At 39.6% G+C, this 23,126-nt stretch overlaps 2 protein-coding genes across 2 annotated transcripts in view; one reads left to right on the top strand and one right to left on the bottom strand.

The window, feature by feature from the left end:
- The window catches only part of LOC115764492 (protein unzipped), a 38,147-nt gene extending 15,369 nt beyond the window's left edge, over window positions 1-22,778 (top strand). Inside the window, exons 2-5 of the mRNA XM_030707579.1 lie at window positions 740-773; window positions 20,661-21,470; window positions 21,538-21,884; window positions 21,946-22,778. Coding sequence (XP_030563439.1) covers window positions 20,717-21,470; window positions 21,538-21,884; window positions 21,946-22,365 — 1,521 coding nt within the window. The 5' untranslated portion in view covers window positions 740-773; window positions 20,661-20,716 and the 3' untranslated portion in view covers window positions 22,366-22,778. The remainder of the gene's footprint in view (window positions 1-739; window positions 774-20,660; window positions 21,471-21,537; window positions 21,885-21,945) is intronic.
- On the bottom strand, window positions 10,855-12,099 carry LOC115764493 (stomatin-4). Its single transcript, XM_030707581.1, has 4 exons — window positions 11,902-12,099; window positions 11,315-11,837; window positions 11,087-11,252; window positions 10,855-11,022 (listed from the first exon to the last, which is right to left on the bottom strand). Exons 1-4 carry the CDS (start codon window positions 12,041-12,043, stop codon window positions 10,924-10,926), a joined length of 930 nt encoding a protein of 309 aa, XP_030563441.1. The 5' UTR covers window positions 12,044-12,099; the 3' UTR covers window positions 10,855-10,923.
- Window positions 22,779-23,126: the final 348 nt, after the last annotated feature.

Below are 23,126 nucleotides of genomic sequence, written 5' to 3'. Positions count from 1 at the left end.
ATACTACATATGCCACGGCAGCGACTGCGGCAGCATTGCAATTAGTCTGGCTAAAGTCGTGCCTAACGGTGAAAAGCATATGGCCCCATCTTAAGTCTACGATCTACACCACAGCCATGCCTCATAACTACAACAGCCCCCTAATCGCATCAAGCTCGTGAGATTTACAGCGATAATGTCGGCTCAACTGATAGATTACCAGGCAGCTTTTGGCCCCAGCAACAGTTCAGCGGATTTTGTGCAGCACAAAAGCTTTGTACGTAGCTTCCAAATGGATTTTCTATGTTTTGATAGCAAGTTTCATTTTTTTGTATACCCATCGAACGAGGCTAAAACAGGGCATATTGCAGTAGAGTACACTTTTGTAACATGTCCAACCCACAAGAGAGATATATTTAATCTAATTTATTTCGTTAACTTATTGGGCTTACATCGATAACTATCGACTATTTCCCTTACATTGTGTTAGCTAGTTACCAAATTTTTGAATTTTTGTTCTCAAATAAATCATAAAAATGGAACTCCCCATAAGTATTGGATGATATAAACTTTATTAAGGCTTTAATTGTTGCATATCGATTGAAAGATGAGTTTTTTTTTTTTTTAATATTGCGAAAGAAAAGACAGCTTACAGCTGGCTGGAGGGTATCATAAAGTCGATCAATCTTTTACTGCAGCAATCGTTTGTTTATTAATAAAAATTGTAATAATTTTTTTGGTATATATTTTTTCATTGCAGATTAATTGCATTTGGAAGCTGGCACAATCGAGTGGTAAGAAACATATTTCTAATAATTAAAGATATTTATATACATTTAAGCAGAAATGTTCATAGTCAGCTTTTGTAAAATTATTGAAAAGTTTCTGTAAACTTGATCGAAAACTTTCCAAGTTGCATTTGGCAATTTTATTAGGTGCCAGTCTGCCGTATACAGACGTTTGTCTCTATAAACCAAACGTAACCCAGGTGGCAACTCAATCGAACTGCCACAGGCTGTAGCCATCAGTAGATGTTGCACCTTATATGCTGTGCAACTTTGATGGCGGCGCCATTTTTGGGCAGTTACCATATTTTTCGCGGATCTGTACCAGGCAGCGCTCAGAGGGGCTTACATCATTGCTTGGGCCGGGCTGTCAATTAGCGACGCGTTTTAAACGACTTCATTAGCATCAATCCTAATTGAATAATGATTGAGGCTGCTTGTAAATTCAGCGAGAAGTTGTCAGGGAATCGTCAAGAATCGTCTCCTTTTTACCGATTTGCGCTTATTATTATTTGTGCGCGGCCCTCGGTTCGTGTCAAGTTGACCGTGCGACAAACTTAAGTAGCATGAATTATGCGGCAGTCAGACAAGTCCAAAGTGGCAGCTACAACGGTTATGTCTGTATTTTTGTTGTTGTTCGTTTGTTTGTATCTGTATCTGCATTTTGTATCTGCATCTGCATCTGCAGTTCTCGTCGCGTCGCGTTTTGTGCTGAGCAAATTGTGGGCAATCATTGTCAATTTACAATGCATATACAAAACTGCCTTCTAGTTGTGCTTGTCCAATGAAAGAAAGTAAGCTATAGCCACAGTGGAGCTTGACTATAAGCAACGGAAACGACAAGGAAGACTGATAAGTAGATGTAAAAAATGAATGTCAGATACTGGCTTGAGATTTTTTCCTCCTACAATCGAAAGAGTTTTCTACTCAATCAAGTATAGCAGTTGTCATAATTTAATTTTTTAAATAAAGCACACAATTCGTATTTCATTAACTATTTTTAATGAGTTTTACAATTCCTTAATGAAAGTTTTATGCCAATCTAAGCTATACTAGATTTGCATTGAGCACATGTTATACTTAATTTAAACTTGTTTTACGCTTGCGCTAAGCTTGCAAATTCCTGTTATAATTTTTTGGGTGCCTCTAGTCGAATTTCAATACTTGTGTTATAATCCAACTTTTCTCATTTTTATATATTGCTAAATTACAATTCATATAATCATCAATTTTCTATCTTGTAACTGGAAAGTTAAAAACTGTGTCTCACTCTCAGACAGTTCTTGCTTTAAGCCTTGTCTGCTTTAGGCAAGCTTCACTGTGCCCGCATCGTCTGACGCTTGAACAGTTGTCAGGCGCACCTTGAACTACAAGCGGGCTACATGTGAATGTCAAACCGGCGTCGCTAACGGAGACAAGCGGTAGCTTTTGGGGCCACGCCGGGTTCTTGAGGCTCGCGCGTCGTGTTTTTATCCAAACGCTGAGATCAGACAGACTGAAGTTGTAGTTGCTTGTAGATGTTGTTGATGGGGTCGCTAGGGGTACGTATGCTTTTATTTACCTTGTCTGATTTTTTCTATATACCCTTGTTTAGGGTATAAGAATTTTGTCATGGAATTAAAAAGAGTATATATTCCTTGATCAGTATCAGCCACGTCAATATAGACATGGCTGCCTGTTCTTTTCTATGCAAGCTATTCTCCCAATTTGAAAGTTACCTTCCTGAAACGCAGACGACTCGAGCACCTATATCATATAATAGTAGTCATAGGAACAATCGGTCAAAAATACATTATTTTATAAAAACGTTTGTATTTTTCAAGATTCTCAAACTTGTCATATATTCTATATTCTACCCTGTTCAGCATATATTAGCCAAATCTTTTCCAAATCTGACTATTATATCATATCGCTCTATAGGAAAAATTGGTTACAAAATGTGTTTTTTCAAAGCAAACTTTTCAGCTATTACGAGCTTTTCAAAACTCCGGGAGAACCCAAATGCAAACCCGTAAAAAATTGGACTACCATATTATATGGCCACTATCAGTCAATCTTAGCTAAACCACATGTCTAAAAGGGTATTTAATCTTCCATATGCTACCATAGTAACAATAAATCTATCGCATTTCTATGCAAAATGCCTGAAAGGGTATTAAATCATCGGCTTGTTCTTACAAGCAATTGCCCCTCACTTTGTCGCCCAAACAAACTTTTCACGCTTTTAGTTGCAGTTTTGAATTTTTTTCGTTATTCACTTTTGTTGTTGTTGTCTGCGTCTGTTTTCATAAGCAAATTTGTATGTTTTGTGCGTTTGCTGTTTGCAAGTTTTATTGCTTTTATTTATTTGTTTTCTCGCCCGAACATAAATCCAATTGCTTAAATAAATAGCTCGCAGGCAGAGTCAAATGCAGATGCAAAAAGTCGGGCTTTGGTCTGGGGTGAGGGGGCGGCCTACTCGAATCGGGGGTGGGCGCCAAAAAAATAAACCCCGAAACCAAAAACGAACCTCCAAATTGTCGACAGCTGCTGTCAGTGATTAATTTTCATGTGGCGACGCTTTGCATACATATTTATTCAAATTTACGGGCATTTTTTTGGCACGACATTTGTACAATTTGATGGACACATAAAATTTACGAGTCTCAATGTGTGTCGCTTACGAAACGGGCTGAATTCTGGGCGAGAGGCCTCAAAGGAATTGAGCTGCAAGGTTAAAACTCAGTATGTTTACACAAATGTTTATTAAAAGCACGTAGAAACAAATTAACGAGCTTGAGGAGATACCCTGTAGTTCGGTGATTGTCCTGATTGATTGATTGACTGACTGACCGATTGATGCACAGTCCACAATGATTACCTTGTGTGTTCGGCAAGTGAATACTAAGACTGCATTTTGCCAAATTTCTTGCCGTTGGAGAATGTATGGTAAGGGCACAATGGAAAATTATTTTGTTTTTCTATCAATCACATTCTTAAAGATCTGTGAGGAAATATTGCTTACAATTTGCTGTCCTTTTTGAGATTGAATAGCATGATCTGAAAATACTAAGAAATTTTTTAAATATTATTGATAAATTAAAGAAGTGAAACGTTGCCATTACAAATATGCCAACTTTTTTCATGCCCAACATATATTTCAGCACATACTTGGAGCACACTTCCTTTAACATACCATTTGACAAAGGAAAATGATGCACCCCTTAGAAATTTGATTTGAGTTCCTGTAACCGCATGCCTTATGAACAAGAAGTATTGAGCGTGTAATTTGATATGTACTCAATAACTTAACCCACTTATCCACTGCCACAGTGCGTGCCACTTGGTGGTAAGTTTGCGGGCAGCAGTGGATGCTCCACTCTTGGGCGACGCCGCTTATCGCGTTTAATGCGGCATATCATGCACTTGGTTGTAGTTCAAACACACCCGCACACACACCCGCACGCACACTCCTCTTAGTTTGAGACAATGCCAGCACTTGGCGCACGCCCACTCCACAGGGAATCCGCGCCGAGTGCAGTTCCGGGCCATTAGCTGCTCGCTGAGCACAAAGTTACATAAGTATCTTTGTATCTATCGGATGCGTTTGTCTGAAGATGCGTGTGTCAATGTTGTCAAACGGTGTCATCAGCTTTAGTTGTGGAGCGACATTCTGGCTGCACGTCTAATAATATTTGATGTCAAGTGTCGCGCACACTGTGCTCTATTTTTTATTATTATTTTTATCTATGTGATATCACGATATCTGAACCATCTCCTGCCGCCAGCTCAATTAGTAAATGCAGTGACTGTGTCGCATTGCTGACCCAGTCAAACTCAATTATATAATTGCTGCGCGCGCGCTGACATTTTTCTCTAATTGCAATGCCAAATGGGTAGCAGCAGCAGCCCGTTGTGGCAAGTTAGCGCCAATTGAATGGGGCGTGTCTGCTGCCACAGTTGCAAGCCGGGCAGAGCGCCACCTGGCGTCCAGTAGCTGACATCAGCTGCATTCCTTTGCCCAAGTGCCGCGTGCAGCTCGCTTTTGTGTTCTCTTGTGATTAATCAAATTGTTGCATGCAAATTCTTGGACATATTCTGCATTCTAATCAAATGAAATTATTCGAGTATTTCCCCGGTCTGTGCAACATTCTGCGGCATTTCCTGTGCATTCCTTTGGAACGCTTTGTTGCTGCACTTTGCCGCTTCTTGTTGCGGAATCATGTACATGCAAAAGCTCACGTTCTCTGCAGTTACAGAGAACTATTTATAGCATTCCTATATATCAGTTATTAAATAGTAAAACATGTAACTGGATAATCTCCAATTGTGCTGATAAATTTCCAGTATTTCTTCCGGAACATTTAATGTAGTAACTCGAGCCCATGTGTAATATTCATATCTGTATATATAAAACTGTTTGTGCTGACTAACTTATTGACTGAGTGATTGCTGATCAACGCACAGCCCATGCCGCAAAGAGCTACGAAGCTGAAATTTTCACTGAAACTGAAATTGTCGCATTTGTTCGAGAAACGTTTGTATGAAACTTTTTTGTTAACCATCCGATCGGCCGCAAACTTAGTTTTAAAGATCTTTGTTCAAATTCATTGGAGGGATGTTTCGTAGTTTGTGGAAAATGCAATTCTCCTGGTGGAAATGGATGCATTTTCAAGGATCTTTATGAGAAATCATTTGAGACGTGTTTCACTCTTTTCGCAAAATCAAAGCTTCCTCAGTGGAAAGAGAGATTTTAGTTTTTAGTTGTGTCCGTTTTGCTTCAAACTTAGACGTTTCAGCGATTTGGTAAATTTCAGTGTGTGTAAGTTGGCTGACAAGTTATTTGTTTATCAGAAAAGTTTAAAATCGAATTTTCAAATATCTTTAAGAGATTTAATTATATACTTGTCACGGGCAAGGCCGGGGTATACACGCTAGTATTTAAACTATCATCCATAATAAGCCTAGAAGTAAATGCCATCAAATCGTTCTGGTCTTGACAAAGATGTCTCTTTAATTTGTAAGGTGCTAACCTTGGGGGATTTACTATATACCTAATAGCCGGTTACATAACTTATAAAACAAACTACTTTATAGCTTGCTATCAATTGTGTCTCGCGAAACGAGTCGTGTTGTACAGCGACTTGTTTAATTCATTCGTTATCCGCAAATAGAGGCCACAAATTTGCATTATTTGTGAATATTTATGCTGATTGTGGCAGTGGCGCCAAGAAATTGCCGTTGTCTGTGCAAGACACACAGCGCAACAAGAGGCGACACCAAACGAGGCATGATGGTGGTCAGCTGGACATTTCAACATGTCCAATTCATGCCTTTGGCACTTGAGTTGATAGAACGCGCAGCTAGGCGTATATTATTATATACTAGCTGTCGCATAGTTGGGGGCGAGTGGAACCTTTTATTGTTTTTTTTTTTTTTTAATATCTGTCGCGGGCAACGCTGACCTCATTCGGCGGATACGCGCCACAAGCCGCAAACGCGATTTAAATTGCTAGAAATTGAAAGTGACACTGAACGCATAAAACAAATTGCAGGCCAGTGTTGGACACATACAGAACTGAAATAGAAACAAGAAAAATCAAAAACAAAATGCTTTTATTATAACAAATTGCAAGCTGCAAAGCGACACACAACCTCCCTTACCCGAAAAATCCATATAGCGCGGTAATTTGAGTTGAAATGCGCTCTAAGAAACCCGGAAAGCAAACGTCTTAGGGACTTCAGCTAAGCCCCCAGCGGGTTAAGTAATATGCAACGGGTTGCGGGTTGGAGGGTGCAGCAAACAAGACAAACTGTAAGCGGCCAACAATAACAAATTAGTTAAAGTAAACAGCAAACAATTGCCATTTGTTTTTGTTATGAAAAAAGTTATACAAAGTCTCTGCGAAATGTGTAAACAAAGTGCGCAGAAGTCACAAAAGGGGACAAATGTCGGAAGACAAAGGCATTTGTCAATGCGTACAACTAGGCTGATATACTAAGAAATGCCCTGTATTGAATAAAAAGTCGAAGATAAAATGTCTGAAGGTTCAAACCCTACACAAAACTTGGACTTCTAGAGCCCTCGCTTCAAATATGTTTGTAGACCAAAAGGAATTATAGCGCATTATAAATAAACACCAGAATGAAATAGAATACCCTTCCGTGTCTTCAGTACAGGGTGCAACAAGGCTTTGACGGCTTCGTCAAAATGCAAATTGCCAGTTAATTACAGCACAGTTTTCTCATATTGGTGGCGGGTTTTCAGTGCCCCAGGCTTTCTGCAAAAGGATCAAATGACAAATGTGTCAAGTTGTGCTTGAGGCTGTTTTTTAAGCCATTTAACAGCGTGTTGAAAGGCGCAGCTGAAACTGAGCAGAAGCTTCAAAGAGTTGAGCGAATGCCTAAGAGCCCAACGTTGCCATTGACTGGCAGCTAGAGAAGAGCTTTGTCAACAGATCAAACTGTCAGTTAATAATTTTCAGCAGTTAAAAAATCAGAGTTAAATTTAGAAATAATTCAAGGAGCACTTCACCCCGATGATGTATTATTATGCACTTGGGAGCTATAATGTTTACAAATTTCAATTCGATTTAACATGGCGTATGAGCGATGTGGCTGTGTTGCTTATTGATGGGCTGTCATCGGAAGCTAAAACAAACACTCGCTGATGTTTATTTAAGCAGCTGCAGCAACAACAACAACAACAATGTGACAGGCTCTGCTTGAAGGCAGCCGCAAGTTACACACATGCATAATTGTATCTTAAAGATACATAATAAATGCGGCACGCGATATGCCAAACAGCAGCATTTACTGGAGCGCATCATCAATGTGTAATCTAGTTTTCATGACGAGCATTGGAAGAGCTGCACCCCTCTACCGCTCAGCGGTGCGTAACACACCACGATCGTCCCTCGTTCGCCTGTCAATGAGGTGCTAATGGAGCCGGCTGTCAGCGAAACCCACGACGGGCGACTCAAGCTGCAAGTCTAACCATAACTTTGATGTACAGTTAGCATAAGCCAAACCACAGTCATGATTTCGTCAGCCAACAAACCGATAAAAGTTGCCTGCAACTATTGCAGCGAAGTGCATCTTTAATAAAAGTTAACAACAAAAAAGAAGTTGCACTTACCACCGACTTTTTGCCCCACTGTAACTTCTCAAGTGGTGCTCGAGTCGCGGTGTGTAATCTGAACCCACATCTGTAACGGGCTATGAATAAATTTTGAGACGCTCTCGAAAGTTTTTTTCCTCTCTTTCTTGTGTGGTTTCTGCTTGTGTTGCAGCAAGTTTTAATTAAGTTTGCGCAGCAGAGCTGGATTTGAAGAAGCTGAAAATAATATGAACTATGTTTCTTGCAAAAGTTTTGGTAAAGGGAGTTATGTAGTGAAAAATAGATTAAGATACATTTCAAAGTAATCTATAGTAAGAATTCAAATCTCAAATTTGAGAATGGCAAGCTAAACATTAAATAAAATATATTTTTTTACCCCTCTAGGGCTTCGATACCTAAAGATCGTGAATAAAAATTAAAAATTGTTATCACAAAGTCTTCCAACACATATTTTCATATTAAAAATAAACTTTATTTAAATCGCTTACAGCCCAAAGTTATTTAATTTTAAGAATTAAATAACATAAATAAACGAAACTACAGCCCACATATATATATCAGATCGCTCAAAATTGTAGCTATTAAGCTTTTAATTTCAAAAATAAACGCCAGCAATTACAATAAAAATAAAATATTATATAAAGTGAGCTGGAGCCGTCTGACGTGTTGCCCACTTTTCCATAACAATAAAATAATGGGGCTCGCTCACGCTATAAGCGCACACAAAAGTTGTCAGCTGAAAGCAATCCCATAGATACTTTATCCGATCTAGTCAACGTTTCATATTCTGTTATGAGCTGCAAAGAGCTGCCAAAATGATTTGTGATGTGTACTTTGTGTATTATGCCTCTTAATGCTGACATATGCGAGTCTGATTCTCATTTGGATACATGCACAGCCAACGTATTTGCATGTGAGCAATAGGCCAAATTATAAAATGTAATTGTGACAATGAGCCGCCTGTCAAAGCTGACGCGATAAATCTCTAAATTGATTAACTTCGATTGCTCAAACGGGCCAAATAGGCTCAGAGAGCAAGTAATAGAGGCCTGTGTTTGCTTCATTACGTCACAATCACCTTGAAAATGCGCTCATAAATTAAATGTACGGCTCGAGAGATACATACATGGATACACACAGCTACATATAGATGAATGTATAGATAAATTTGTAGCGCTTAGAACGCGGCTGCTTATTAATTATTTGTGGCAGCCAATTTGAAACATGGCAATGAATGCTCTGTAGCTCAAATATCGCATTTTGAGATACCCTACAAAAGCGTTTTGTGGGGCCAAATGAGGTAAACTGTAAAAAAGACGTTTTTCAATATCTCCTTTTTTTCGTGATATTGATCAAAATCGATTTGAAGACCGGGTACACCAGATAGATAAATAAACTATAAAAGAAAATGACAAAACGAGCTTATTATTATTTTATTTCGATGTCTCCCATTTCCGGAATGAGAATCAACTAGTTAGTTATTTGTTTTTATATCTCCGATTTTCAGAATATCGATATAAATCGATTTCAGACAGGCTTTTAGCAGTGTTTGAACTTAACTCGTATATTTTAAGAGCTTTGTGCAACAAACTTGAATGAATAAAGAAAATAAAAATAAAACTTTGACAGGAGTTTATTAATGCTTTCGATATCTCCCATTTTAAGGATATCGATTAAAATCGATTTTGTAAACATGGAAACATCTAAGCATAACTCGAAAATTTAAAGAGCTTGTTGCACTAAACCTTTTGTGTTGATTCCATAGATTTATATATATATTTTTTTTGGATTTGCAATGTGGAATAATAATATTTGTGTAAAGAAAGTAACGGCAGCTAGGCGGTGGCTTTAGGGTATCTTCTAGTCAGACACTCTCCACTAGATCACTTTTATTCTTTTATTGCTTCTGAAGCGCAAAAAACCAGTTCAACTCTTTGGCTGGCTTTTGTTTTATTTTTTATTTTTGGCGGCAAAATGGCAGAGCACGTGGTTCGTTATGGAACGCCCGGTACCGGTTTCTGCTTCGGTTTCGGTTTCTGCTCTGCTGCCACGATGACGTAGCTCTTTGGAATAATAGGAGAATTAAAATGGAAAAAAACATGTGTCCAACTCGCGATCTCGCAACTCAAACGGTCCATGACCAATTCAGTTGGTTAAGTGCGCAGTCGCCGCTGGAGTTGCTTCCACATGGGGTCAATGCATTTGAAAAATATTTAAAAATAAAAATAATTAAAATAAACAAAAAATTGATAATTAAAAGTGCTTTAAATAGAGAAAATCACTTATTTTGTGATCGAACTTAATTAATTGTTTTCAAACTTTTCAAGTGGCGACTTTTTAAACAATTTTTTGTTTTGACTCTTGTGAATGATTAAAAGGCCATTAAAATGAGCTGTATGCGAAATATGTTGCAAGTGCTGCAAGCGGCGGCGGCTTCAACAATTCTTTAAGTATGTTATTCCCCTCAATTTGCAGCATCTGGCCTTGAGCGTCGGCGAGCGGGCTGTCTTCCATCTTTTTAAGAACTGCCTCTCGTTGGGGCATTTATCTTTTATGTCAATCAACAGAAATTCGTTTTGAGTTCAGATGCTTGTACTTGTATTCGCTTTTACTGCCGCCTCGTTGTTCATTTGAATATGTTCAAGATTAATTGATATTTTTGTTGTATTACAACAGATTTTAATTGATTTTAATGATGCAAATTACAATCTGTGGTATTTGGGGTCAACGAAAAGAACATAAATCTATTGCTAAAGTGCGGAGATATGCCAAATGGTTCCAAGACTTGTAGAAACTGCGTTTAATTGCGCATAGAGGTTATATGCATCTGGAAATAGTTATAGTTAAGAATTATTAACCTTTGACAGGGATCAGGCTGGATTGTGTGGACACGAATTTGGGTGGGATGGGGATCAAACTTGGCCAAGATCCGTCTCGTAGTTGTATACAGTACTTAATCGTTTTGTTTTCGTTAGAATTACATTTAAATTTAATACATATTTAAAGGCATTACATTATTAGACATTTTTATATGTGAGTTTTATGAAAACTAAAATTTAGTTATTTGATTAGTTTTTGCACAATGTCAATGGGGAATGGGAATACAATGGACTGTGTTTCCTCATTTGCAATCGTATTGAGTGTTTGCAGATAGCGAAGCTGGAAATGAATAGCCAATCGTAATTATGTTTTAACCTTATGTGTTCGCTTGTGTGGCACCCACCTGCAGTGCTATGGGATTCAATTCCATGATATCGGCAGCCTCCTTGAGTGCTTTGACAGCATCCCGTTCGCCATTTGCTGAGGCCACCTTGGCCATGGCCTCGCGGCGCGCCTCCTGCTCCACGGCCATGGCGCGTTGCAGGGTTTCCGGCATATAAATATCCGAGCTTAAGGGGCATGAATGAAGGCAGCTGAGTCTCAATTAGGTACTGATATTGTTAAAACTTACATTTCAACACGCTCGATGCGTATGCCCCAAGATTCTGTGGCGCCAGTGGCATCCAGGGCGGCCTTGATTTGCCTGGACAGCGCCTTCTTGGAGCTGACCAGTTCTATGAGCAAGTAGCCGCCGGTTATATTGCGCAGCGTTGTCATCGCCAGCAGCTCACAACAGCTTTCGGGGTCCATCACCTGCAGTGTGACATCCAGGGGATTCTTGATTCTGTAATAGACCACGGCGTCCACGCTGATGGTCACCGAGTCTTTGGTGAGAATATCTTGCGGCGGCACATCTAGTGATGTGGTGCGCAAGTCCACCTTTCTATATCTATCCAGACAGGGTAAAATGAACACCATGCCCGGACCACGGGGACCGCCCGGCCGTAGGCGGCCCATCCGCAATATGACCGCGCGCTGATACTCCTGCAGAATGATCACGCACATAAATATCGATATCGGGAATGTGATGATCATCGCGATAACCGATAATATCACAAATATCAGTTCAATCGGTTTGGTAGCCACATTCTCAGCTGTGTGTGCCATTTAGTTGATCCATTATATAAAAAGGTTGAAGGTAATTCCGATTGCACTCACTTGTTTTCACGTTGCGTTGTTTTTTAACCGCCTGCGATGAGTCGGAACTATTGGAATCTGATTCCTGTTGGCGACTGCGGTAGGCTGCGTCTTCATATATCTGAATTTCGTTCCCACTCTTCTTTCTTTTCTCATTGTTCATTGTTAATAATTTGAACAGCTGCGAAATTTAACAATATAAAATTAACAAATAACAAAATACTAGAATTACATTTTGACAATGTAAGCAAACAGAAGGAAAATAAATGTAAAATGTCATTTTTATGTCAAGTATATGAAGTATATGAATATATGTATGTATGTTAAAAACTGATTTAAGCCTGTTTATTATACAATTTAATAATTTACTTATTCAATATTTTATGTTAACTTGTATCTGATATGTTGCTCTTCGTTTTAATTGAAAACTTGACGTTCTGCAAACACATTTATTCAATTATTTGTCCCCTTCATAACGCAGAAAAGTTAATGGAACTGTCATCTTCTCATCTTCCTGTTAAATAAATATTTGACAGGCCACTCAAGTCACGTTCAAAGCGACTGTCTGCAAATTGTTTTCTTGTCCAGAATTTGATATCAGGTAGCGAAAAGTTGCGAAGTAAACAGAAGAAGCTTTAAGACATTAAATAAAATTTATAAATATAAGTACTTTATAGTTTGGGACAATTTCTTTGTTCAGCTAAGACTCTTGAGGTTTTAACTTTGTTTTTTTTTGCTGCCGTTGCTACACAGAATTATTTTTCTTTTAAATGTTATTAATTGAAACATTTTTTAACCTTCAAATGAATACGATGTGCGGCAAATGGAAAACATGCAAAGGCATCAAAAAGCTGCCCGTCTTAAAAACGAAAACAATTTAAATATTTAATTGCGCGCATTTGTGTGCGGGGTCGCAGATGCTTTTTACAAAGCGCAGAAAATTAAATTACAAATAAATTAATATAAATTATGAAACGGACCGATTAGCAGCGGATCGTTTTTTGTTTGGTTTTTACTTAAAGGCCGCATAAAAAATGCATTGTATTTAAAGAGCCACCGAATTGAAATTGATGACAAATTTATTGGGCATTACGAATTAATTAATTAGCCGCTCATTTGTTTGTCTAATTTCATTTTAATTAAACCTTGCTCAATGCGCGATCATATTTTCTTGCTTTTCGAGTATTTCGCATACATTTTGTAGCATATTTATGATTTGGACTGTACAAAAAACAGGAAATGGTCAGCTTGTACAATTTATGAGCTTACAATTTGCATATAAAATGAAAAACTGGGTAGAAAAGTCATCTAACTGGCTGTTCGAAATTTCAATATTTATAAAGTAACTAGAGAAAATTACCCGGCATTGCCTGGGTGCAATGAATATAAATATAATTGATATTATTTTCATATGTTTTCTCACCTCGAGCGACATTAGAATCATATTTATATTTAAATTGAGCTAACAAACGTTGTGGGTTCCAACCCTATTCCAGCCCAGCGTTCTACTCAAGCGACTATTTACAGCTTGCTGGCTTTGAACCAGCGGTAAACTATGTATAGATAATATTCAAATTTTCGTTGACTTTACTAAACTTGGTACTGGCTTTAAGCAACCGCAGCTGCTCGGCTATTAGTTAATGAAAAACATTGTACACATATGAGGTAATACCGAGGCCCACAAATTGCCGGGCAATGCGTTAATTTAATGAGCAGCATCAAACAAAGCGTTCGATTGATCCATTAAATTAATTGAGTGTAGTGCAAACGTTTTGCCAGCAGACCGGACCAGCCCGAGGAGCCCCTTCACCTTGCCCATTGTCACGTGCGTCACGTGCAAACTGCATTCGATTTAATGGGCTGGCCAACAGCTGGTCCGAGTCAGTCTAAAGTCTGGCGCTAACGAGTGTGTGCGTGTGTGTGTGTGTCTGTGTGTGTCTGGGTGTGGAGTCCTCCAGACGCCTTAATTGATGCAGCTCCAATAGATGCAAATGGGCTGCAGCTGCTGTGCCAGAGGGGGGGGGTTGTCAGTGGGGGTGTCAATTGTTTAACCAGTTAGCATACGACGCGACAGCAACTGTCTCAGCTGTCCAAACAGCTACGATGCTCTCTAATAAATCACACGCACACGACAACAGATAAAAAACGAATGAAAAAGCGAAAAAGCCAAAAAAAAAATAGGTAAAAAGCTTTAAAAATAAATGAAAAAATCGTGACATATGCACAAAAATATTTTGATTTATTCAATAGCAAAAGAGAAAAAAGTGTGGAAAGCAACGGAACAACAAATCAAATAAATAACAATCACAGAGACTTTATGAAAGAGTAGAAAATGAATTTGATTAAACTATTTATAATGTGGAAAGCACATGTGGCAATAGCTGTAATTGCTAATGATGACTAAGAGGCGAAAAGATGGTCTTGATTCATCACAAGAAACAAAAGTTTATGTGTGAAAAAGAAATTTTAGAATCTCCAGCTAAACAGTTTAATATAAACATGGGTTCGCTTAAAGAGAAAAGCCTTGAAACAAAAGTAAAACCAATAAAAAAAGACTCATTATTTTCTGAATATTTCTTAAAGATATACAAAAAGTCTGTTTAAATTTTTTTTTATTATCTCCAATATAAACGAAATCTAGATAGAGTAAGAATATATCAAGTCTTATATTTATTTATTATATATATTTATTTATTATCTAGGGTAAATCAATCTCAAATATATGTAAGAAATCAGACACAGCAAATAGCTCGATTTTTTTTTTTGTAAAGTATTTCTTCATTTAAGATCAAATGATCTCGAAACAAGCAAACTTGATAGAGAAAAATTACCTAAAGTCTATTTAAATTATTTATTATAACTAATTTTTCATGTGAGGTAAAACAATCTCAAATAAAATAATATATTCTTCATCTAAGGCAAAATACTCTTAATTATATGGAAGAAATCTAGCCAGGGCAGATCAAATCGTCTCAAATATAGAAGAAATCTAGATAGAGTAAAATTATCTCGTGTCTATTGAAATTATTTATTGTAACAGATTCATTATCCAAGATAAAATCGTCTCAATATAGAAGAAATCTAGAAAGTCAAATTAAATATTCTTCGTCTAAGGTAAATTAATCACAAAAATATATAAGAAATCTAGACAGAACAAAAATATCTCGAGCCTGTTTCAAGTATTTTTTATAACATATAACAAAATCATGTGAAATATATAAATGAAATCTAGCCAGCGATATCTAAAGCCCATGTTAGACATATTCTTCATCCAAGACAAACACCTCAAGACCCTGGGACTCGAACCAGCCTTCTTAGGTCGTTGTGAGCTATTAAATGGATATAAACTGCTTTGAAGGGTATCTGCAGATTCATCCGAACTTAACACAAGTGCCCTGTTTCGCTGCTTATCTCTTGTTACCATTGCGCAGTGCACTTTAATTAAGTTAACAACTGTTTCGCCCAAAAGAGCAACAGCCAAAGGCAACGATGTAATTTTTTGTGTTTCGTTTTTTCTGTTACTTTTCTTTGAGCTTACCTGCCGCTAAAAACATCAGAGAAAAAAAGCGGCACATGCCGCAGACCAGACGCGGGCCGGTGCTTGGCTTGGGGCTGGGTCTGGGCAACTGGTTGCATAAAGAATCGATACCGAGATTGGACAATTAGCGTGGGTGTGTGGCAGGTGAGGTGAGGTGCGCGGCGCGCTGGCGACATCATCACCTGTTATCAGCATTGGCAAATCCAATGGGCAATTACAAAACTTGTCTCGCGCTCTGAACGGGTTTAGTCTGCCCTAGGGGTGTATACGAGTGGGCGTGGCAATGCAATTACAGTCCAAACTGCAGTCGAGTCAATCTTTGAGGCGCACCACCCACATTTCTAGGCGGATCTCTATATCAGCTGACGTCATTGCGAAACTGAACAACAACAAAAAAAGCGACTTAATTCAAATTCAAATTCAAGCACAATTATCACACGCTACTGCGGCTTCGGGTTTTCGTCTGAATAATTGAGGAAATGCGAAAACCAGCTGCAAAAATGTTTATGCACTGGTCTATCAATTAGGTTGAAAATTGAATAAAAACGAGAAAACATTTATCAAATAGCTGCAAAGACTGCGGATACACATTTTCCAATAATTACTGAGTGCAATCATTGAGACTATTATTGTTATAGTTTATAGTTTTCCAAGTGGAACACAATCGCTCAATCGCTTTCAACTACTTGTCTAAGTATTCATATTATTCATGTTATTCGTGTTTCAACACTCATTTCGAATCAATGCACAATTACACAGTGAGTGTGTGTTAATGCAACATGTGGAACAGTATTTAATTAGGTCTCGATTGGGCAAGAAAAGCAAACCTCGTAATGGGATTGTGGTACGAAAGCAGGGAAAAAACTATTGATTAACTTGTCTTTTTTTTTTTATTGGTAATAAAATTTGCAATTTATTAGGTATGACAGAAAGTAAAGCTAATTAATATGCTAATATTTGTATTTCATAAACTAGTCAGACAGCTTTAAACTATATACTTTAATACAAACAGAAATCGCTCTTAAAAACTACTTTTCAATACTTCATGTAATTCTATTATAAATTAAACCTATATTCAGGACAACTTTTAAACTTTCGCCTCAAATTTATTTGTTTTTATGTTTCTTATAATTTTTCTAATTTATTTTTCTTTTACATTGCTTTTACCTTTGACAATTGATTAAAATTCAAACTTTGTTTGAGCCTGAGCCTCTTACATTTCAATTAAAACTTAGCTTGGCATCTAAAAATTTGCAGTTCTCTCGAATATTTGATTTGAGTTTCTGTGCCACTTGAGAGCACAAATGCAATTTATTATCACAGAAGGAAAATGTTCATTTTCATTTGACTTTTTCACCCCAAACTCAACGTTAAAAGGCGAGAACTCAACAGTAGTTTGCCCAACTAATTCTGTGGTTCCATTGAAAGCTCGTGATTTATTGCATAATCAAAGCTTAACCCTTACCATTTCCATGGAAAACACTCGATACTCGGCAGTAATTGAATTTTCCCAGTCAAGTTTTCGGGCACTCGAAACACTTTTCACTTTACATCAATTATCTGGCACTGAGCGTAGAGTCGTTAATGTCAGTATATGAGTTGGGAGCCGCTGAATGTTGTCTCTTTCTAACTACTTCTATCTCTTTTTACTCATTTTACTCTAGCTATTTGCTACATTCTCACGGCCAAACCCAGTGGGCAACACGTAGTTCCAGGCAAATAGCTCTTAATGAGTTTCTAATTAATTTTTGTTTACGCGGCAATCAAGCGCTACGAGTGGCCCAACAAGTGCACTGAACCCTGCTGCCCATCTACCAGAGTGAGAAATCAAATGGGGAATACAATAGAACAGACGCCGTCTTATTGCTGGGTGTCAAAATGCGGACCCAACCTTCGCGCGGTGCTGGCAAATGGAGCTGAATTGAAGCGCGGGTCGCCCGCCCTCATAAAGCGCGGAGTACCGGATTCATAACTCATGCTTGCAACAAAGTGAGTGTGTGTTGCATGTGCAGCTATCAGCATTATGATCAGCAACAACTACAACTTGTTGCATTTGCAACTATGAGGGTCAGAGTCAAAGTTCAATAAAATCCAATTAAACTGGCGCAGCGCCTGGGCTTGCCCTCCTCCTTCTTCTCTGCCTAGTTATGCGCCCGCAGACCTTTCAACACGCTTGCCCCCCTTCCCCGTGACCGTAAATCTGAATGCCTGCAACCTGCCTGCCTGCCTGGCTGCCCCAAAATTAAAGACTGTGAGAGAGCTGCAACAAAGTTGCAAAGCTGCAAGCATTTGATTTAATAAAAGGCAACGTGAACTTTCACCGGCGGCAGCCTCGGCCTTTTCCCCCCATTTAGTTCAATTGAATTTTGCTGCGCTCTACGCCTGGGTCATTAGCTGCAACGTGCGGCATGCTGCAAGTTGGTTGCGCCTTAAATAATATACAGGCATTCTCTTGCTGCGCTGCGCCTTAATTTACTTTGCTATTTTTAGCATATTTATTGCACTGCACAAAAAGAGGGCCAACTATGCGGTTAGCAGAGGTCAATTTATGTCTTGTTATTTCCTCCTTGCATGCACATAAAACCCACCCTCCCATTCCAATGCTCCCCGGTTTTACGACAGTTACTTCCGTCGACCACGACTCTCAAGAATTCTCGAACTCTTCGGTCGCAAGTGGTTTACTTTCTGCCATGCGTCATAGTTGAATGCTTTAACTAAAGAGCTGGTTAAGTGAATGGAGCGTGGTCTCAAGCATGAGTAACATTTATCATTAATGCTCAGCATATAGTTTACTTAAATTTGGGTTATTTTTCGGTCATAAATTTGCGAGTACGTGACATCAAACTAACAACTGCTTAGGAATTTTATAGAATGTGCGCTTTTTATTATAATCGCGAGAATACTTAAAATAAATATGTCTATGGAGCACTTATGTTAATCGAAACTGAAATATATTTAACTAAAAGAAATTGCACACTTTTTTACTCACAATTAATTACTCACGTCAAGTTTGATTTGGCGACTTCTCGCTCGCTGGTCCAACGGTCAGACAGCAATATGTTTGCTGTAAATGGAGAACTTTTTCTAACCGAAACTAAAATATATTTAACTAAAAGAAATTACACATCGTTGACATTGTTTATGTTACTCACGTCAAGTTTGACTTGGCGACTTCTCGCTCGCTGGTCCGACGTTCAGACAGCAATATGTTGCTATCTTATAGTGTGTATTGCTGGCAGATTAATGCGCTGCTTTCTCCCCCAGTCACAAACCCATCTTCTAATCGCTGTAATCCTTTCAAGTCTTCAGTAGCCGCTTTGCCATCCATCACTTGCTGCAGCCAGCTCACATATACACACTGCACACTCAATTCTGCTGCATTATTTAAATTTTGACTCACGTCACTTGAACTCGACGCCCCACTCGTAAGTTACATGCCCCGTTGTGCTGGCTCTTGAAACACTATCACAATAACACATCATTTGTCAGGCAAACAAATGATGTTGCATGTAACCTTATCATCTCATATCCGTTGCAGACAGCGGCCAGTGTTCGGCTTGGTGGCAACACCTAAGGTCAAGCGCTAAGGTTAGACGTTGGCAAAGAGAAAGCCACGACACAATGCAGAGTGTCAAGAGTGCGGACAGCAGACGGACAGTAGACGAAGACAGACCTTAGACGCAGCTCTAGTGGACAGCAGCAGGACACAGAGGACACAAAGTTGCCTGCCTTCACAATGGCTGCTAATGAATAAACATGGCGTCGACTTTACTTCCGCTCTAGCATTGTATACTCTACATTGTATAGGGTATTTCGATTTTGTCAAAATATTGAGGAGATATGGTCGTGTATTTTGACCTGACTATGGATAACTGATACGTATCTAAGTTTTTGGGAGAGACATTTTCCTTTCCTAAATACACTACTAGTTATATATGTAAATGAGTTAGTCCCGACTTGGCTCGTAAGATCTAGAAAGCTGAATTATATATTGAATCTTTAACTTGGTATAAAAATCATGGATAAAATCGCAGCAATATAACTTGTCGCCAAGCTCCTGCATTGTTTGGCTGCCTAAGCGTCAGACTAACTAGCAAGCGGTCGCCGTGATAATAAAAAAAAACATTTATTTCGTATGTTTTTATTGAGGCTGAAGATGACACAAGTTACACATATTCGACAAAACTTTCCAGCTAAGAACTTTTAACGTAAATGGAAAATCCTAACAACATAATAGTATTTTATCTCATACGAACTGAATCCATTTGACATATAAATAACTTGTCAAACGTTAGGGTATTCACTGTTCGGCTTGCCAAAGTCTGCTCCTGTTCTTTCTTTTCTCTTTTCGAAAGTTACGTATACGTCATGTGCTGGCTGCGCAAACAAGCGACAAATTTATTGGAACAACAACATTGAATGTCCCATGGCGCAGCACGGACAATGTTTCGCCTCATGTCCATGTATTCCCCAGTCTGAAGTGGACATCATCGTGTGTGTGTTGCTGACATTGACGCCTCTAATGATCAGCGTCGTAGTCGACTTCGCCGTCTAACGAGCTGTTGTTGTAAAATGCTGTCACGCCCCCACACACACCAAATGAATTTGGGTATTCGATGGCTAGGCTTTGTTTATCCCATTTAAGCTTTTAATGGCAAAATGTGGGCAGTAGGAGTAGCAGGCGACCAAGCGAACTTCCGCCGGGGAGTCAGTCTGGTTCTGGCCACAAAGGGGGCTCGGACGCTCTTGTGCCGTTTTGCCAATCACACCAAACCAAACCGAGTTAACTGTAAGCCTTGTCAGCGGCAGCACATGGCTTACGACAGTCCATTAGGAATACATAGTAAAGATACTTTTTGAAGTCAAATTTAAAAGTGTTGGCAGTTTGCCAGCTGACCAGTTTTAGTCGCTCGACTGCCAAATCAGTTCAATTGAAATCGAAAGACAAAGTTTGAACCTGCTCTGGTGCCTAGTTGGTCTGAAAAGTTTGTCTCAAATTTGATGGACTAGCTAGTGTTCTACGCTAAACTAATAAAAAATCAATGAATGGCTAAGACACAAAAAAGCTTGTAATTCCCAAGTAGTTTTAGAATAAAATAACATACATGAATAAGCTTATAACTCTTTGGAAAGAGGCGACGAATAAATGAAGAGGAATTGTCAAAAGAGTTAGAATTGTAACATACTTTATCTAGTCTCCAACATGTTATCTAAACTCTACCAACTTTTTCACCTCTTGCAGAATATTCCTCAACACAAATTGGGCACAACAACAACAAAAAATAAAATAAAGAAAGCATGATCAGACGACGAAGTACAATCAACAGCATGAGCTGTACAACCAGTTCCCGCTTGGGCCTATCAGGCATTGGGCTGCTATTCGCGTTGCTGCAGCTGCAGATGGCACCCAGCCAGGCTCATGTACATCCTGTGCTCACATACAAGAACGCCTCCACGCAGCTCGGCCAGCTGGTTACGTCGAGCACCTTGGTTTGGGAGAGCTACGACCCCAAGGATGCCAAGCAGATGCAGTCAGCCGTCGAGGGCGGCAAATACATAACAGAGGATGAGCATTATCCCATCTATGTTTGCCGTGTGACCATCGATGGTGTGCGCACCTCTGGTCACACCGAGAAGGTGCAGCAGAAGCACGTGTGCGTCGCCGCGCTCCACAAGCACAACATCAACGAGCACTTTGATGTGCTGATGAATAGGGGACATCTGGGCAAGATCGCTTGGAAGCACTGGACCAAATTCAATGCGGGCATCCCCGTGGGCGCCATACAAATCGGCGACGATTCCTACATTGGACGCCATCGCGCGGTGCATCATGCGAATGCCGAGGGCGGTGAGGCGCATCGTGGTGCCGACTACAATCTGGGCAGACTGGAGCCACTGGGTCTGGGCAAGATCAAGGTGGCTGAGAGCGAAGGCGAAAAGTACTACGATGAGGGCGAGGTTCTGGTCGAAACAGAGCCCTTCAGCTACGAGCTGCGCGACATCAAGCTGGATCGACTGCGCACCACTCTGCGCGAGAATATGACCGAGCTGGGTGAGTAGAACATCGGGAGATGCCCAAGGTTTGTTATGACTAAACACACCCCTTTCCACTTTATTAGCCAGCGGAATTCTGGAGAATCGCGGCGAAACCTACGACACCATGGAGAAGGTGATGAGCTACAGCTTTGACTACCTGCAGTACTGGGGCTCGCATGAAGGCGTTGCCAAGGGTCTGCCGACCAAGATATATGAGAAGAATGGAGCCGCGCCGGCCGAAATCAATTGGGCGCTGAAGCGCGGCGAGAAACGCCACGAGAACAAAGCTGTCTACAGTAAACTCTGGCCAGGCACGGCCATTAACGTGACGCTGCGCGGCAACTATGTGACCCTGGAAGCACCCTACACCGCCAAGCTGTCGGCCTTCTACTACGACAGCGAGAGCGTTTCGCGCAAGATCAGCGCCGAGGTATGTGCTACAAATATAATCCAACGCTTAGCCAGCTTAATTCTTGTCCAATCCCTTGCAGGTGCGCAAAAGCTACTTGAAAGATGTCAAGATGGAGTTCAGTCCCGTCTATTGGATTGAGAATGGCACCGTCGTGCCAACGACCACCACCACATCGACCACATCGACAACGACACATGCGACCACCACCAGCACCAATGAGCCGACGCCCATACATGAACCGCCGCTGGTGCGTGTCGAGCATGTGGGCGTTAAGCATTCCGGTCCGGATTCGCTGGAGAAAACGTTAAATGATTCAACCTCTACCAACGAGGTCAGCTCGAATGAGGCGCCCGAGAATATGTCCTCCAAGGACGCAGCGCTCGCTGGCTTCGGTATTGGCGGCGGCAACAATAAGGCGCCCGCCACAATAGCCGCAACAGGACTTGCTGGAGTCGTCGGCAGCAGCATAACGCTAATCTTGATGCTGTCAAATCTGTAGATGGGTTGGCCAGGGCCAGGTCTGTGGCAGAAGGGTCTACCCAATTAGCATAGCGTTTAATTGTTGTTGTTGTACCTGTTGTACCCGTCTTTGAGAGCGTGTCGCGAGCATAGAGAGACAGACACACAAAAGTGGAAAGATAGACAGACATAATATTTATAGAACGCCCAAAAAAACATTTAAAAAATCAAAAACCGGTTAGCTTTCTGTGTGGGTGTTCATTGGATGTTAGAGGCGAACAAAAGTTGATATTTTTTATACTTGTCCCCCAATGCCTGCTTCTTCTTCTATCTATACACAAATATATATATTGCATACCGTAGCAAAAAGAAATTGAATTTTAAGAGACAAACACAAAACATTCCTAAACTAGACCCTCACAAAAGGAAATGAATCAAAAGTGCATATATATACACAAAAACAATATATATATATATATATATATATATATATATATATATATATATATATATATGTTTATATAGTCCGATAAACAATATTGAGCATATTTTAAAGCTGCTTTGCATAGTTTCTTATCCTGATTTTCTGGCTTTTTATATTAGTTTGTTAAGGCGCAAAAACATTCACAATAAGCTGTAGGGAAAGTAAATGAATTATTTGATCGGTCGTTTGATAGAGGGTTGATATAATATACGCTCTATGATATGATGTATATGTCTAAAATGTAAAATCTATGTAAAACATAAGTATATGTATATGTATGTTTAAGTGAAACACTCCAAATATGTAAATTAGTTACT

The sequence above is a fragment of the Drosophila novamexicana genome, unplaced genomic scaffold (assembly GCF_003285875.2).
Source record: "Drosophila novamexicana strain 15010-1031.04,08,12 unplaced genomic scaffold, DnovRS2.1 tig00000858-arrow-arrow-pilon, whole genome shotgun sequence".
Taxonomy (NCBI): domain Eukaryota; kingdom Metazoa; phylum Arthropoda; class Insecta; order Diptera; family Drosophilidae; genus Drosophila; species Drosophila novamexicana.
This window is presented reverse-complemented; position numbering and strand designations above follow the sequence as displayed.

Bases quoted from the DNA above. Each gene is read 5' to 3' on its own strand.
- LOC115764493 (XM_030707581.1), bottom strand. From the start codon at position 12,043: ATGAACAATGAGAAAAGAAAGAAGAGTGGGAACGAAATTCAGATATAT. The intron at 11,838-11,901 runs GTGAGTGCAATC...TGGCACACACAG, and splicing joins ACAACGCAACGTGAAAACAA to CTGAGAATGTGGCTACCAAA. The intron at 11,253-11,314 runs GTAAGTTTTAAC...ATGCCCCTTAAG, and splicing joins CGCATCGAGCGTGTTGAAAT to CTCGGATATTTATATGCCGG.